The sequence below is a fragment of the Pantherophis guttatus genome, chromosome 5, assembly GCF_059756535.1.
Source record: "Pantherophis guttatus breed Tessera chromosome 5, ASM5975653v1, whole genome shotgun sequence".
Lineage (NCBI taxonomy): Eukaryota > Metazoa > Chordata > Lepidosauria > Squamata > Colubridae > Pantherophis > Pantherophis guttatus.
In genome coordinates, this window is record NC_142067.1 from 27,316,655 (window position 1) to 27,335,534 (window position 18,880).

An 18,880-nucleotide genomic window follows, 5' to 3' on the forward strand; every position below is an offset into this window, starting at 1 on the left:
AGGCAAGTTCAGCAACAGAAACACCTATGTAAGCTACTCTAACAGCACCTACTTCTATTGAAAATAGAGAGCAAAACGATTTCCTTTTAAAACAGAACACACAAACATAGAAAGAAAAAGAATGAAAAGGAACCTATTTAGATCTCAATAGCAATCAGCTATTAATCCAGTTTCCAATGCTCAGGCATTAGAATCTTCACAGATTAAACTAAATGCTTTCAGTTAAGTGTTTACTGAATGCAGAAGTTAAAAAGAGAAGATGTCCATAGACCAGATACAGTAATTGATTTCACCCCTTTTCTTTTCACTCTGCAATGTATATACATTTATTACAAAATCCAAATGCACTAAGAGCTAGTTTTACAAATGGAAATGTTTTTCAGCAAATGCACCTCATTCTATAAGACAAGAGATAATTATACAGAGTGAACCATTTGCCTGCTGGTTTAAATACATGGATTCATGGCTAATTGCAGCCTTCTTCCTAGACTTGTACATGATGAAAAGAATAGCAGTTGTATAATAGGGGTAAAATACAGTATCTTTATTTTCTTTTAACACTATTTAAAGAACACTTTCTTTGAGACAATAGAAGACAAAGTATATCTTCTTTATTACACAATAACATACATAGAGGTACACACACATGTGCATGGACATTGTATTACTCAGAGGCTTACTGATTCATGAGGAAAAATATTATTAGACTATAGGTCTATAATTTTGAACAATAAGAAGACATTCCAATTACAAGAAAAACTTAAAAACTGCTATTTATTTGTTTTCTCATAAAACAGAAAACTTTAAACCTATCTCTAGACTACTCTGGTTGGCACATTGAACAATTCTAGCTACATAAAGGGTTTGAAAATGTGATTAAAGTGCAGCCACACATCAGCTTGATATTGAAGAAATTTGGCACAAAACAAAATTGCATGTTGGACTTCAGATATTAATTTCAGTATTAGTAGAGAACAGATATTTCCAGTAAGAACCAGAGACTTGGGAATATTGGTTGAAAGGATTATCTACTGCTCCTTGTTAATACAATTTAAAATACTCTATAATCAATATCTACAACCCACACTCATAGTAATGTGTAGGTGGTGTTGTAAATATGAGAGATACGGGATCATTGCAAATAAGAACCTCAAACAAGCGAAACGGGGAAGCATGAAAAATTAAGTTGAGCTGTATAATAGATTGAACATGTTTTCTTTTAGGGTAAAAAGGTAAATGTAAAGATTCCCCTCGCACATATGTGCTAGTCATTCCCAACTCTAGGGGGCGGTGCTCATCTCCGTTTCAAAGCCAAAGAGCCAGTGCTGTCTGAAGATGTCTTCGTGGTCATATGGCAAGCATGACTAAATACCAAAACTACACGGAATGCTGTTACCTTCCCACCAAAGGTGGTCCCTATTTTTCTACTTGCATTTTTACGTGCTTTCGAACCATTAGGTTGGCAGAAGCTGGAACAAGTAACGGGAGCTCACTCCGTTACATGGCACTAGGGATTTGAACCGCTGAACTGCCGACCTTTCGATTGACAAGCTAAGCATCTTAGCCACTGAGCCACCCTTCTCTTTTAGGGTACAAAACTACTAATAAAAAAATCTTTTCTAAAGATTTTTTAAAATCCAGTGGTACTTGTTTCCTGAACTTACCTGCCTTTGAAAAATTTGATACACTGTGAAAGTCAATTTCTTTCCATAGTTAAATTGATAGGCTTGTATTAAGCAGCAACAACAAATGACATCATGGTGTTACAATAATTAGGGTTGACGTGTTACGAATCTTCTCCAGCTCAGGACCTGGTTATCTATGGATCATCTATTCCCCCAAATCATTGCCCATCTATCAAGACTTGGAAGAAAGAGCTATCTCCAGAGCCTGATCTTTTGTAGGGATCTTGGGTTCAGGTCCTCTTATTCACTGAGCCACCCCTCTAGAACAGCATTGTCCCTGACATCAGATAGATTCCACTTCTTTTGGCTTTTTCAGTAAATCTTTATAGAATAAGAGGGCTTGTATTTGTCATTCCTCCAGTGGGTAAATCTCTTACATACAAGTATTTATGCTGATACAGCTTTCATCTTATTAAAGGTCTATAAACTGCTCAGAATTGGTTATGTTTGAAATAGCATATAAATGGAATATAAAGTATGGTGTTAGTCAAGACAAGAAAGTCACCTTGCTCCCTGTATTCATTTTTCCAGAGAAAATTACTATCAGCTCAGTTCAACACTAGGAACATAGATTAGGACTTTAACAGACAAAAACAGTACTGATAAACAAGATCCCTGGGAGATAAAGGAATCGATCAATAACAATTTTGTTGAAAGTACATGGCCTTAATCTAGTGTATCATGCATCCTATCATGCACCCTATTTTTATAAAGGAAGCCCTACTGGTTCTTTATAAACTTTTAGATTCAAATGGAGATTATTCTTAAAAATGGAATTTAATTATTGTTCTCACTTTCAACCACCCTTCTTTTTAAAAAACATTAAATATATTTATATATTTTATAAATTTTAATAAAATGTGCTAGTCTGAAAAGATTCCTCCTGGTTTTGGGCTACTGTAGCCTAACAATGCCTTGTCATATGATATCTTAGAACGCGTTTGCATCTCTATGTAAAGCAATTTTAGTCCTATTATGTGGAAAAATAGTGCAAGTTCCACCAAGGACTTTTGCAAAGCAAAGTGGAAAGATGAAGCAAGAAAATAATACTTATAATTCCGTTTTGGACGTTTAAAAATAGGCCCCAAACATTGAATTTGTACATTTTTTAAAAAACAGAAAGTTACATCCAAAGTGACTTATGAATGAACATACAGTATACGTAAATACCATGGATTGGCGATAGGTAAGATAGGTTAATTTATTCTTACTTGTAAACTGAAGCAAAACTCTCAACAAAATTACATTTATAGGTTCATTAAATAGTTTATCTTCCACAACATAGTGCTCTTGTACAGATGTAATGCTTCCACTAATTTTAATAGGCTTGGGAAAGGAAAAACCAGGGGCAGGAGAATAATGAGCAATGAAATTTATGACTGTACAAGTAATATACTTTAATACAATACACAGTTTAGTTAAGAGTTAAGGATCAGTAACATCATATATCCAATTTTTAAGTTTATAAGGGCAGAAAGAAAATGGCAAGACTGATTAACATCTCCCTCCAGCTAGTCTAGCTGAGTCAGCTTTGCAGAATTTTCTGGCCAAGAGGTGAATCAGCTTAAAATAGACAAGGAAAGTCCAGAAAGAAAAAAGTAATGATTGGTTTAGGACAAAATATTTTCTTATCATCCTACAGAGATATTTAGACTTACTTGTGTGATCATTGCTAAGTATGCACGGCGTTCATCATTGGCTTTATGGTAAGCCTAAATTCCAAAAGAAGAAATAAGGGAATAAAACAGAAAATTAGAGAATAGGCATAGTCCAGGATGCATATGTACCCTGTTTTCCCGAAAATAAGACATCCCCTGATTATAAGCCCAATCGGGCTTTTGAGCGCATGTGCTAAAATAAGCCTCCCCCCGAAAATAAGCCCTCCTTGAAAATATTTAAACACAGAGCTGAAAATCAGGTAAGATGGCAAGAGGAGCTCCATCATGCTCCACGTGCCCCAAAACAATAAGACCTCCCCAAAAATAAGGCCAAGCGCTTATTTCGGGGTTCAAAATATATATATATAAGACAGGCTTATAAAACAGGGAAACACGGTATATATAGTGACTGAATTATTTTCATCAGTATAACAGGCGACCATGAAGCACCTTAAGATGGATATATTTTATAAGAACTATGGTAAATACAGACCTTTGCCTCTTGATCCAGTTTAAGTTCATACTCCTTCAGTTGGTTCTGGAGACTTTTCTTCTCCTCTTCCAGTTTTTTAAGAAACTGATTTAAAGAATCCTGACATTAAATATGTAAATAAAATAAAATACATCATGTTGTTAGTTTTACTGCTATTCTGTTACCTATTAGCAATTTAGAACTGACTGCATGCCTTAAACCCAATTATAAGCTATAATTTCAAAGTGTCTTATTTACTTGCCCAAACAACTGCAGAGGCATACAACAGGATTGGTTTGGGGCTACTTTTAATTTTCTCTAGAAATTTCTCATACATACAAACACACACACACACACACATATACATGCATTAATAAATCCATTAACTCCTTATTGAAGACAATACAACTATGGAATTTTATATCTTTGTTCCTTGTTCAACAACAACATGTTCATGCAAAAACTTGCCTTGGCTTTTTGATTTTTCAGAATTCAGGAAATTCTGTTTTATTTAAATTATGGTTTGACAACAATGATCTGAAACAAAATTCTGTAACATCTCTAAAATGTAGTTTAGAGATTTACACACCTACCCACACAAAACTCAAATCTGTGAAAAAGCAGTATACAAGCTTGATTATAACCAGTTTGTTTTGCAAACAGTTAAACAGAAGGAACTACTGCCCTTCTGACTGTATTCACTATAGACACTATGATCACATTTTACCATTATAGAAATAAAGGAGTGTATATCTACTCAGAAATAAGTACCACTGAGTTCACTAATACCTATTTCCAAGAAAACATATGGGAATAGGCTCTACTGAATACAGAAGGATTTATTTCAAAGTCAATAGGCATTCTAAATCTCAGCAGAAAGTTTATTGCACAACCCTTCACAATTTCAGTGTTACATATGAAATGAACATAGAATATAAATTACTTATGAGTTTATACTTTATATGAAAGAAATCTCTATAGCTGAACCTTCAAGGTAACAAAATAGTTAAAACTCACAAAATAGAATTTATAGTGATGTAGATAGAAATGACATATTACTTAAAAAGATGCTGACATATTGCAATAAATCCCCCAATGATTTAGAGGTTAGGAAGCTGACACCAGAGCCACAGTTTTCAAGAGTTTTCCTACTATTTACAGCAAGATGGTAATTTTAATCCTCTAGAATAAGGAAGTAATATACATCATGAAAATATACAAAGCTATTTTTTTGTTCATAATAAACTGAAATCTCAAAGGGAGGGGAGGGGAGAGAAGATACTGTTTTAATATGGGCTGGCAACACTAATGCCACTTGAGGGAAGCTCTGACCTCCAAAATTTTAAAAAGTATTTCTTAAATGAATTAAACATGGTGAGAAGCACAAGAGATTTTGAAAAGATGCATGATAACATCATGAATTTCTGACCATTTTACTTACAGCTGTTAAATAAAGTCAAAACAAACTTAATGGGCCAGAAGCTAAACTAATACGCTTCAATATTTTAGGGTTGACAAATTATAGTGCTCTACCTCACGAATACTCTGAAACAATGCCCAGAATGGTTAGCAAATCCGCATTTTTATTAATTGAGAGATCTGGAAAATGACCGCGAAAGGACTGTTTAATATTCAGAGGTCTAACAATTGCAACACTTATTTTCTAAAGAAAACCAGATTTTTAAAAAACCTCAGAGATACCAATGCAGAGAGCCATTGTTAACAAAGACGCACCATCGGGTATTCAGCTAAACCTGATGCAACCTAATCTAGGTATAAAAAAAAACAAAAGGAATTAAAACAAGATTTGAGAAACTGACATTAAGAGAATCTGTTCTTTTGGAGCAATATGGAGAGAAAGCTAAGAGTTGAGATGAAAATCCAACCACAACAGGGATACACAGTTTTTCTTTCTTTCTTTCTTTCTTTCTTTCTTTCTTTCTTTCTTTCTTTCTTTCTTTCTTTCTTTCTTTCTTTCTTTCTTTCTTTCTTTCTTTCTTTCTTTCCTTCCTTCCTTCCTTCCATCCATCCTAGAAACCACCCATTCTCCTTCAGAGGGACTCTGAGTGATGTACAAGTAAATGCTAAAACATAAAAACTGTATATAAATTCTAAAAAGTGGCAAAAATAATCAAAATTTAATATTAAATTGGGGGATCCTTCAGGGTGCTAACCAGTCCCATGGTTGCATGCTCCTCTGTGAGCCCCAAGCAAGACAACAGTGCCATGTTTTCAAACCTTTCCAAAAGGAGAGTTGGGGGTCCATTCCCACCTCGGGGGGGGGAGAGAATATTCCAAAGGACAGGGCAATAGCGGGGCAACTGCAAAGAAGGGTCTCTTCCTAGACCCGCCTGTTGTAATTCTTTAATTGTTGGGATCAGCAACATACCTTCCCTTTAGGCACCCTCAGAATTTTGAGTGTGTGTTATAACAGGCTCACTAAATGTCTGCTATAATAGGCCTAGACCAGGGGTGTCAAACTCGCGGCCGGCGGCCCGGATGCGTCACACGCTGGCCACTCCCACCCCTATTTTAGTGAAGGGGGGGAAAAGTCACGATATGTCACATGACGACAATGTGATGATGCGTATGACATCCCTGGCCTAGACAGTCACAAAACATCAGAAAGCAAATTGGCGAGATTGCTCTCAACCACCTTTTTCAAGTATTCTCTATCATCTTAACAAATAGTTTTATTTTTGGATATGAAGCACATTTTCAACAGTTTGCCTGATTTTCAGGGTGCTTACTTTCAGAATTGTCTTGGTAATATTTCTGAGCTCAGAGAATTGTTGTGAGAGGCAGCAAATGCTATTGCTGTTTTTGTCAGTTATTAATCTTTCCACTACACTGATGCCCCCCACCCCTTCCTGCCTGCATTTCATCATCTGAAAAGCCCTTAAGATTTACAGGAATCCAGGAAGATGTAGAGAGAACATTCTCTCATACAAACACACTGTTGGCAACCTTTTACTAAATCGATGTCCAAATATTACCTTCCACCCACAACATTTCATCAAAATTATCTTCTCCTCTGAAAGAACTTTGAAAGCAAATTCTTTTTCATCGAATGAAATGAAAATTGATAGAAAAAAATGAAAGCAAATTTTTCTACAGGGAACTATTCCAAATACAGCACAGAACACAGTATATACTTAATTACAAATAATGAGTTTATGTGGAGCCCAGAGACATCCTTGTAAATAAAGATTACATTTCAAGCTGGTGCTTCACTTTGCACATACTGGCTTCCTTTTTAATAATTAAAAGAATCTAATAAATAAATAAGGTGGGACAAGGATTCTGGCAGATGATGCTAAGCTCATGTTGTCCATGAGTATTGCACTGGGACTTAAAATCTGGAGACACAGCACTGTGTCTATCTGTAAAAAATGTAGTGAATGGAATGTTAAATATGATAGAATACTATAGGACTGTCTTAATTTACAGTGATTTAAATACAGACATATCAAAGATGGTGTTAAGGCTTAAAGATGGCAAATAGAACCAACATTGGGATAGTTGTTGTATAAACCCTGAGGATTTTCAATTTCAAAGCTAGGAAAAGTCTTAGAAGGACAAGAGGGAAAGACGTAAAATTGGCAGTTTCTAAATTTGATTATTTTATTTATTTGTAACAACAGAGCAATTTTTCTGCTGTGCTGGCTGGCTGGTCATACACAGAGAGCTTGATTTCTGTATTCTGCAGACAGATTACGTGTATATTTTTTCTACTTATTAAACATATTCCTATGCTGCCACAATTCAAACTTTTGTTCAGTTGACACAGAAAATGTACAAAATAAAGCATACCCCATTTAAAAAAAGCACCACAACTTTACAAGAGAATACAAAGAAGGCAACATCAATTCAAATCAGAGGAAAACTGATTTGATTTCTAAATAAATCTTATTTAGAAGATTTATATGTTTTCTTCCCCATTTTCAAAAAAAGCATCTCATTTATCAGTTATCAGGTTATCAAATCTTCTGCAGTTAGTTTTAGTTCCTGAATGCAGGGTTCAGGTTCTGAAACCAGAGATTTATACTTGCCAGATTTGAAGTCTCACAGTTCATAACTGGGAACTATGCAATTAATAGTGTTAACCACTAAAATGTTCTGACCTTAGTTACAGGTTTATGTTTACAACATGACTGAATAGGATTTCATCATTTCATTTCTGCAGTGTAGGATGCTTAATAAATGTTCAGCAATGAATGAAGTTTCTTATGAAACATCACACAGCTGGGCAAGACCAAAGAAAAAAGAACTACTGTGATTTCAGTAAGTTTTCTTTAATGCTTGTTTGAGATAAATAAAGAAATCTTGGAAATTCTAATAGAAGTTTTTCATTTGCAACGAGTTAATTAAGACAGATTCTCTGAATCTGTTGAAATACTTCTTCCCAGATTATTCCCACTTGGCCTGAATTATCTTTTCTCTCTTCCACTCCATTCCTAGCTTTTGCCCAGTCTCTCACACTTCTACTTTTTAAACCCATACAGCAGGGGTTCTAAACCGGGTAGATTAAGATCAATACATTTCAGGGGATCCACAAACTTTTAATGAGGAAAAAAAAATATATACAACTTTATATTCATTACCTACTGACATTTAATTTTAGAGTATCCTGGTGTACTTTGATAAAAGCTTGTATTTGCCTTGTAAAGCAAACCGTGGAAGCTTTAATACCATTTGCAACAACATATATATGAGCATAATTGGCCTCTATGTATTTTACTGTATGCATCAGGGGTGAAATTCAAAATTTTTCCCTACTGGTTCTGTGGGCGCGGCTTGGTGGGCGTGGAAGGATATTGTAAAATCTCCATTCCCACCCCACTCTGGGGCCAGCCAGAGGTGGTATTTGCCAGTTCTCCGAACTACTCAAAATTTCCGCTACCAGTTCTCCACAACCTGTTAGAACCTGCTGGATTTCACCCGATTTGAATACATTTTTCTGGGAAGACATCTAAAGGTCTTACATGACATGAAAAGGTTAAGAAGGCCAGACTATCAATAGGACCCTTTTTCCCATGGTTTCTACTCATCCTGCCGGATCTAGTACAGAAAGCAACGGTCCAGGTCCCTCTGATTAAATAATGTCACCTTGTTGGACCCTGGAATGGAGTTTTCTATGTGGAAGACTCTGTCATATGGAACAGCATTTCCTAGAGGTCCAATGGTCTTGACTCTGTTAGCCTTTTGTAAGACTCTGAAGACTTGGCTGTTTCTCCAAGCATTTGGGCCAGGAGTGCCTATTATTGATTTGATTTTATGATTGGAAGGCATCATTTACTTCAGGCAATCAGGGCTATTGTTTTTAACTACCAAGTTTTTAATCTTTGTACATAAGAGTCACTGCTTTGAGAGGGACAGCTATATAAATTATTTAATAAATCAATAAATAATAAATAACCCTGCCATACAGTAATTATATTCTTAATGCAGTAATTATACTCTTAATAATGCACTATATTTCACAACTGGCAATATAAGCACCATTTTGTAATTAATTATAGTCAGCATTGCCCCTAGAATTCAAAATACAATTTAAAGAATCCTCCATATATGACTGCAAAATTGACTTTCATGTTTGGGGAGGGGAAAAAAAGCTACAATAAAATTGTGAAAGCACAATTTTATTTCATTTGACATGTCATGTGAAATAAAATGTAAATGTCAGAAATGGAACAATGTCCCTTCCTTACATATGAATAGACAATCAGTTTGATACTAGGGCCAATATTACTTCTATCATGTCAGCACTTAGATATTCAAGGTATTATATATTAGGCATTCTAAATGAAAAGAAAGGAATAGAGATGCTGGAATTTTGCCACCAAAACGAAAAGAAATATTATTTAAATTTATAATAAGGTTTATTATTCATTTAATAATTGTTATGAGAAAGTTTGTTTACTGTATTTATTTAGAATGATGTATGGTAGTAATTGAATTGTGGAAGGTTTTGTGTGAATATGAAATATGAAATACAGGGTAGTTAATGAATGTAGCAAGTGTTTTATATGATGAATGTAAAGTTTGTTGAGAATACATAATATGCTTAGAATAGAGATTAGGATATGGATATGTGATGTTCATGTGATTTTTAAATGCAGATGTTCCTAAACCTTTTGCTGTTAACACCTACCTTTAGTGTAATCTTAATGTACACAATTCGCCTAAAACTCCAAAATGAACCAAAATGAATAATGAAAACAATGCAATATAGGCATATTTATTAAATAAGATGTTTTTCATGCCTCCACTTGACTCTGTCTGCTTCTCTCCAAAGGAGCTATAGCAGTGGTGAAATCAATTTTTTTTTATTACTGGTTCTGTGGGCATGGCAGGGGAAGGATATTGCAAAATCTCCATTCCCACCCCACTCTGGGACCAGCCAGAGATGGTATGTGCCAGTTCTCTGAACTACTCAAAATTTTCACTACTGGTTCTCTGAACTACTCAAAATTTCCCGGTGAAAATTTTCACTACCGGTTCTCCAGAACATGTCAGAACCTGATGGATTTCACTCCTGAGCTATAGGTAGTCCTCAGTTTATGACTAATCGCTTAGCAACTGTTTGAAGTGCCAACATATTCACCTAGGTGGTACTGAAGGTGGTACTGGATTCAAAGTTTGAATGGCTGCCCTCCCCCTTGCGGTCACATGACCACACTTTGGGCACTTGACAACTGGAATATTCATATTCATTTGCAACACCCCACAATCACATATTACAACAGTTTTGCCAAAACCCGGCATTTACTTCCTGGTTTTCAGCAAAACCTCACCCACAGTGAACCAATGGTTCATTTTATAACCACAGTATGCACTTAACAACCACAGCAGTTGCTTTATGACTGCAGCATTTGCTTTACAACCACTACAAAAAAGGTCATAAAATACAACTGTCACAAGTTATGACTGTGATGGGCAGCCTCCATAACTAGAAGACTTCCTATAAACCTCATAATTTGTGAAACCTGGTTTAATGGATATATAAGGAGTGTTTGTAGTGGCATTAAAAGTGGTTTGGTGGACACATAAATGTGTGTGTACTTTTCAAGTGAAGGTTAGACACAGTATATGTGCAATGACGATTCTGGATCTGAAAATAGATGTAACAAAGAGCAACGTGGTTGTGTTTGACAGGGAAAATGAAATTAACAATAGCAAAATATATATACATGGTGAAAAATCAATATAAATAGATGAAATTTTATTTCTTGGCAGAACATTTATTAAAGATGGGGAAATGGATGGATAAATGCTAAGATATGCAAATGCTGATAGAAAAATAATCATAATGTATGTGAGAAATCAATGAATTTTGAAAGAAATGAAAATGAATATGTAGACAAGCATGCTTCTGTGCACTTTGTTTTGGAAATGGGAGCCAGGTTTATGAGGAAAAACCACAGAAGTTGGATGCAATGAGAAACTGATACTTGAGAAGTATGTTCAGTCAAACGAGCAATATAGTCAAAGGTGTATGGATTTTGAATCAATGTGGCTTAAATGTCAAATTAAATGCTCGGCACAAAATAAATGTTGATTTGTCACACAGAAAGAATAAAATGAGGATTAAACTATACAAAACAAATATAGGAAGAATGAATGGGTAAGGTAAACCAGGAAGACCATGGTTAGTTGAATTGACAAGATGCTCAAAAAGAATAGGGAAGTTTAAAGAACAAGAGGTAATATATTAAGGGGTGTATGCAGGGGTGAAATCTACTTACCTTCCGTACCGGTTCGGAAGTGCTTGCTTCGCTCACGTGTGTCATGTGCACGCGCGCACCTTCTGTGCATGCGCAAAACCTTCTGGTTAAAAAAACATTACTTCACCTTCTGTGCATGTGCAGAAGGTAAAAAACATTACTTCCTACCTGGGCGGCGATTGCTACTGGATCGCCGAACCATAGGGAAAAATCGCTACTGGATCAGGCAATCCAGGAGCATTTCACCCCTGGGTGTATGATCATGATGCAAGCAAGGAGGATTGGGCCGGTATATTTGGTGGACCATCTGCAGCCAGCAACAATTTCCCATCGCCTGGTGCGCTCTCACAGGGAGGGCCTATTCAGGGTGCCGTCGGCCAGACAATGTCGGCTGGCGACCCCCAGGGAGAGAGCTTTCTCTGTAGGCACACCCACCCTTTGGAATCAACTCCCTCTGGAGCTCTGGGTGGCCTCCGACCTTCGCTCCTTCCGCCGTGGGCTGAAAATGTGGCTATTCCATCTAGCCACCCTAGACTGAGGGGTTTTTTAATAGAATTTAATGGGGTTTTATTGTATTTTTTGTTAATTTTATCATGAACTTTGTTTTTAACGGTTTGTTTGTTTTTGTTTATTGTTGTAAGCCGCCCTGAGTCCTGCGGAGATAGGGTGGCATATAAGTCCAATTAAATAAATAAATAAATTTGCAAAGATAGAAAGGAATGGAGCAATATAGTGAATAGTGGCGTAAAATAGATTTAGCTACATTTCCTTTCCTTAACTCATGCCTACATTCCTACGGCTTACTATTTAATATTCCTTTTTTGTAATTTGCATAATGTTCCTTATTCCAAAAGAAGACAACATGCTGGCTATGTATGTATGTATGTAAAAAGGGAGTTTCTCTAAATATGAAACTTGAAAATAGAATAGGCATAGTACAGCTAATAGAAAAGTATTTCAAAACCCATGACTTTCACCAAGACCTGCGGGGCAGAGGAATGTTTAATGTTGCCCAACTTGATCGTGGCCAACCTGTCAAAGAGACAAAAGACTCCTCTAAAGCCTGGTACATACCGATATATATTGTAAATACAATGTGCCCCCTGGTGGATTACATAAGCTTTACAAAAAAAGTAGAATTCTATATTAAGCAGTATCTTTATTGCGTCAATGAAGGTTTATAAACAGCATTCAAAAATTCAGTACCAAGCAAAACATTAAATACCCAGGAACAAAATCATGATGGGGAAATGCTGCATCTGTTCAAATCACGTTTGCCTATGGTTTACAGTCTTAGATGAAGAGTGGGAAAAGGCTGAAAAAGATGCCAGATGCCAAGCCGTTTAGATGCCAGAAAGAGTATTCAATGCAGCTTAACTGCTTCTATAACAAAATGACTATATTCAACACATAAACAGAACACTGTTTATTACTTTAGCCTTGGAGTTCTTGTCACTTATTCTTGAAGCAAAGTCTTATTTGGCATATTGAGGCATATATCTGCTCAGCGAGGCTTCAAATAGTTTCCCCCAGCACAAATATGACACAAGAGAAAGTGGACTTAGAAATCCTGTTTATTATATGATCTCAGAAATGGAATGCAGAATGAATAATTGTTTTTAAAAAAACCCTATTGGCTAATGAGACAACGAAGGTATTCAGGAAAGGTAAATTGAAGTTTGCTATCTCATACTTAAGGTGAAAAATAAGGAAATAATGTTATTTTTCCTAATGATTCAATGAAAAATACAGAGCCTTTGTATTGTGTAGGGAATGCCAGTCTGCAGACTTAATCTAGCCAATAGTGGTATCCAATCAAGACTACCCCGTTTGCATATACCTTGTTCCTTCTAACAAAACTCTACACCCTATTTCAAAACCCTCCCCCACATATAATTTAAAGAATATTGCTGAAGAGAGTCTTTTAACAGATACGTCAGACAGCACACTGCCTACAAAGTGGCCAACACCTGTGCTGCTATTGTCCTGTCCCTTTAAGTCAGGGGTCTCCAAACTTGGCAACTTTTAAGAGTTCTGGACTTCAGAATTCCTCAGCCAGCAAAGCAAAGCTGGCTGAGGAATTCTGGGAGTTGAAGTCCACAAATCTTAAAGTTGCCAAGTTTGGAGACCCATGCTTTAAGTCCTCACCCTAGGCAGGCACAACAATTGTTGGCTATAAAAGCTGAACAAAGAGGCAGCTGGGAGTGGTGGGGTTTGGAAAAGATGGAAGGAGGCATGTGTGTTTCTAAAGCAGATATAAAGAGATACTGTTCTCTAGCAGTAAGACTCATTAGATGTAGTAGCTGGAGGAACAGTAGAAGGTGCAACAGAAGAGGGAAAGAATGAAGTAGTGAGCAGTATTAGCCTTTGAGTGCATGTGTGTTGCCTAAGGACCTGTGTGATTGTTTTAGTTCTTTTCGGTTTTGAAGCCCACTTACTTGGGTATAAGTAAAAAAAAAAAACCACCTGTGGTCAGATACACGGAGATTACCCAGTTAATTTGTTTGAAATCTAATTGTCAGTTTATAATCAGTCTAAAAACATTGAATGAATAGGGTATGGACGTAAGCTTAAATGAGTAGTATCAGCAAGGACTGGGCTATTATTATCTTAGTCATTCTCCTCCTTGAAATCCAGATTCTATACAAAGGATTTATGAGATCTAGCCTTATAGAAAGCAATAAATTACGGTAATATTTATATCATACACCCAACTTCTCCAGCAATTTTTGATAAGAATGTTTTGAAGATGGTGCTATTGAAATAGTGTCCATAAAAACAATGCAATACTTCGTTTATATACCAGTCTTTCTCTATTGTTTTACTATTAGCAACATGTTGTAAAAGATTAGTTTGCTCTGCTACAAATTTAATTCCTAAAGAACATTTTACACATTTCCCGCAATCTTTCTTAATTATAGCAACATTTATAGTGCAACAAAGCATGCTTCAAAGGATTGCAATATGACTGCTTGATAATTAGTCTCTATAAAATAAAACATATGGGGCATGAAATAACTTTCCCATTAGATCTAGTTCACAGCAAGAAAGGCCTTGAATTGCCCTTGATACTAGCACAAAGCGGTGCCACCATCCAACCTGAACAAGCAAATCAAATTCTGCATATCTATTATGCCTATCAGTTCTTTTCCATTGACTTGAACCATACTTCTAGATTCCTACTCGGTTACACTTTTAGAAGAAAACAAGCTGAAAGGATGTCCTTAGAAATAAAAGTTTACTTAAGAATCAACAGCCTAAAACACAGGGGAAAAAATATTCAAAAATATGCTGCTTTCTTAGAGTAAACAGAAATCATGACCTTTTGCAATCTGCTTCCTTATTTATCATCCAAGAATTTTCATTACCATTAAAGAATTGTATGCTTAACCCAATGGTGCCTTAAGTGCATTCATTTTTGTTTAAACAAAGAATATTGCCTTTTGCAGGTAAAATATCTGTGGGAATACCCAAGATAGTTTTTATGAAAGCAAGTTGTCACACTGTGAAAGCAAACTACTTGAAACTTAATCTGGCCATTTCCAAAATAACAAACAGATAGAAACTGTCTCTGTCCCATAAAAGAGTCACTTGTAGTTTTTTACAAAGAAGGGCAGGGAAAAAAAACTTAAGAATTTCAGTATTGTTTGCAGTATAAGTAGAACTAATATTTGAATTACAACAATTGCTGCAATTCTTTTGCAATGGCTTCTCAATTTTTCTATAATCAGAAAGTCTTGTGTTCTTGAATGCATGTTTATCTGTTCCACTCCATATTGCTGGGAAGATATCCAGCATATTTGGACATTATGAGAAAACCGAAATGTGGGGGAACCAACTTCTGTAGAAAGTTTATTCTGATGCCATGATTCTACTATAAGTATGAATAATAGTAAGTAACAATTAAATAATTTCCTTCAGTTATAAAATTATTCACACAAGAAACCTGAAGAACTTTCAGAAAGTTTTAAAAGAAAAGTGTTGAGTTTTTAAAAAAATGTTTGTGTCCAGTACAAAACAAACACAACTCAGGAATATTTAAATGAGTTCTGAGGGGTTGGAAGTGGTGTTCTGAAACCTTTAAAAGTCTCAGAAAAGCCTCAATCTATCCAGAAAAGACTTTCAGGTTCTCCAATTAAACAATGAGATATGGGAAAGTTTTTGATTGAAATTTCTACTTATGCATAAAATATTCTACATATGGAACAGACAGTATCCAGTAGTACATGTGCAGACTGAAACATACATGTTTGGTTTGGTTTAGATCTACACCTCCCTCAAATACAAATATATTGGATAGAAGTATTCTGAGATGAGAGACAGCATGGATGATGCTATGTCATAGTGATTAAACAGAGGTAAGCAGAAGACATGCTTTGGGAAAATCAGTGGAGAGGTAGCTACAAAGAAGGAAGGGACTTGGAAGTGGGAAAAAGGTAGATGGATCAGTCAAGTGGACCATGCTTAAATTCAAATGTGGCAGTAAATAGGTAAGCCACTGGAAGGATTGGTTGGAGGACTGGTGCATAGCCCCTACTCATCCATAAAACATCTCTTGAGTTCAGACAAAACCCAGAACAAACAAAACATTCCATGTTTCAATATGACCAAACTTTGCCCCTCCTCAAATAGTTTGACCAGACTTTCAATTTGCTACATGTTTCTTTTGTGCATGGAACAGAATGTATTTTCTGGTTCATGTACTTCTCTATAACAACCCTACAAAAACTATTTATCTGCCTTCACTTTTAACGTACAAACACACGAATGTATATTCTAAACCTTTCCTCTGCAAGCATTGTTACTGTCTTTTCTATAATTCTGTTTGTCTACTGAGCATATTGATCACAGTAATGACTATACCATAAAGAGCAATGAAACATTTTGAAAACACACAGTAAATATGGGTCCTTTGGGCCTTGATGGAAGCTTATTGTGGTATCATAATTACTTCATTCACTTGGCTCCCTTCTGGAATTTTCTAAATCCTTGAAGACCTGTAATATTCCTGAGGTCTGGAGTTTGAATGAGCCTACCAATGTGATTTTTAATATGACTGTTGTATGCACTTGGCTGGATTGTCCTTAGATACCATTATCTATTTAGTTATTCTTTTTGCATTCTTTTGTTGGTTTTTAATGTCATGATGTTCCAGTACAATAACAGCTGAAGAGATATAAATGAAATAGTAACAAGCTGGGAAAATATAATGCGATTGATTTGACTGACTGACTAATACTAAAAATTAAGATGAGTCAGAAAACTGACAGCCTCAAATCATGATATGGTCTAAGAAATATTTATGCTTATCTGTATATTTACTTACTGGATGCATTTGTTCGAAGGAGCGAATAGAAGCCAGTTTGTCTAAAAAGAAGAAAAATAAATAAGCCGCTGATAAACAATATGCAAATATTGAAAATCTTTGTCAAAATTATCATGACAAAATAATAACAAGACCTATACCTGTTGGGTTGCCACCAAGATGCTCCATCTTTCCTCGGAGAAATTCAATCTGCCCTTCTAGTTTTTTGTTCAATTCTACTTGGGTTTCATATCTGGTTTTCCATTCACTGTCTTAAACAAAAACAAACTGTTATATTTACTGCTGATTATTTCAGCAGGTCACAATACTTCCAATATTATAACTATAAATTTTTGCATCTAAGAGAAGAAAAGATAAGTATCTATTTATATAGATAGATGGGGTATTTGCAGGATCACCTCCTATCAGCCTCCCACCGCCCAGTGAGCTCACATAGGGCTGCCCTCCTCCGGGTCCCCTCGGCCAGACAGTGTCGGCTGGCGGTCCCCAGGATGAGGGTGTTCTCTGTGGTCGCACCGACCCTCTGGAATGGGTTGCCCACCGGGCTCCGGACGGCCCCCGACCTCCGCACCTTCTGCGCCGACCTAAAGACATGGCTCTTTCAGCAACTTCCCTGATCTGCCGTGGATTTTAACTTGGGGATTTGGGGATTTTAAATTGGTTTTTAATATTATTTAATTTTTATCTATTGTTGGGTTGTTTTATTGTTGTGAGCCGCCCCAAGTCCTACGGGAGAAGGGCGGCATATAAATCTGACAAACAAACAAACAAACAAACAAACAAACAAATAAATAAAATATGTTAAAATCTGAACACACTAAAATATCTTTTAAAAATTTGCTAAAATTCTTTTTTTTTTTTATTTGATTTATATGCCGCCCTTCTCCGGAGACTCAGGGCGGCTTACAGTGCATTCAGCAATAGCCTTCATACTTTTGTATATTTATACAAAGTCAGCTTATTGCCCCCACAAACTGGGTCCTCATTTAACCTACCTTAGAAAGGATGGAAGGCTGAGTCAACCTTGAGCCTTGGAGAGATTCGAACCAGCAGTAAATTGCAGGCAGCTGTGTTAATAACAGGGTGCTTTAAACCACTGTAGTACCAAGGCTCTTTTCTGTAACTTAAAAAATAATGCTAACTAAATCTGTATCACGACAGGAGAGAATGAAAGACCTGAAGAAGGAACAGCCTCCTCCTTTTACTCATAAATGGATAAACTTGACTCCCCTGATACTGAGAAGAACTTTCAAGCCCACTGATGAAACTCATATTTTAGCTGAACATCTCAGTTCTATCCTGGTAATGCAGGAAAGAAACAAACAAACACTGGTTTGTTTCTTTCAAGCTTAATAATTTGGTATGTTTAGCTTAATATTATTAACCTATGTTATACTCTTATATAAGATAGCTTCACAAGTCCCCATTCCTATCACTTGTATTCTATTTATGGCAGTTGTCTTTATAAAGGCCATGAAAATCTTTTGCTTTGCTCTTTCCTTAACAAAGGTGTCAATATATCCATTTATATGCAGCCATGATCAAAGCCAGTTGTTCCCTTAACAGGCTATCTGCCTCTCTTGGAGGCTCGAAGAACTGTAGAAGGACAAAGAACCATGGAAGGCAAATGCTGTGGATTATATCCAAAAACTGCTTGGGAGCAAGATATGCCAGTGAAAGAACACAGAAGGTTGATAAACTCAAATTCTGCAAATAGTGGAATAGAGATCAGGCTAATTGTCATGTTCATAGAATAAATAGCAGCACAATATCACATTACTCTTCTCCATCTGCCCATTTGATTCCCTTCATGATGAGACACTGTTAGATGAATAGGAATGTCCAATAAGTAGAAGTGGGATATAAATCGGGAGCTGCAATCTGAGATCACATGATTAATTGAGTCCCTGTACTGTAGTGGAAAATGTGGCCTAGAAACAGCTGTGAAGTTTCCAGAGCAGATGGTAGCCTCTTACATGGAATAAAATGAGTCATCTTTGTAAACAGATACA

At 36.1% G+C, this 18,880-nt stretch overlaps 1 protein-coding gene across 1 annotated transcript in view; it reads right to left on the reverse strand.

The window, feature by feature from the left end:
* The window catches only part of CCDC169 (coiled-coil domain containing 169), a 32,662-nt gene that overhangs the window by 4,276 nt on the left and 9,506 nt on the right, over nucleotides 1-18,880 (reverse strand). The window contains exons 3-6 of the mRNA XM_034411322.3: nucleotides 17,009-17,119; nucleotides 16,869-16,909; nucleotides 3,837-3,935; nucleotides 3,344-3,397 (exon numbers count right to left, since the gene is read on the reverse strand). Coding sequence (XP_034267213.1) covers nucleotides 3,344-3,397; nucleotides 3,837-3,935; nucleotides 16,869-16,909; nucleotides 17,009-17,119 — 305 coding nt within the window. The remainder of the gene's footprint in view (nucleotides 1-3,343; nucleotides 3,398-3,836; nucleotides 3,936-16,868; nucleotides 16,910-17,008; nucleotides 17,120-18,880) is intronic.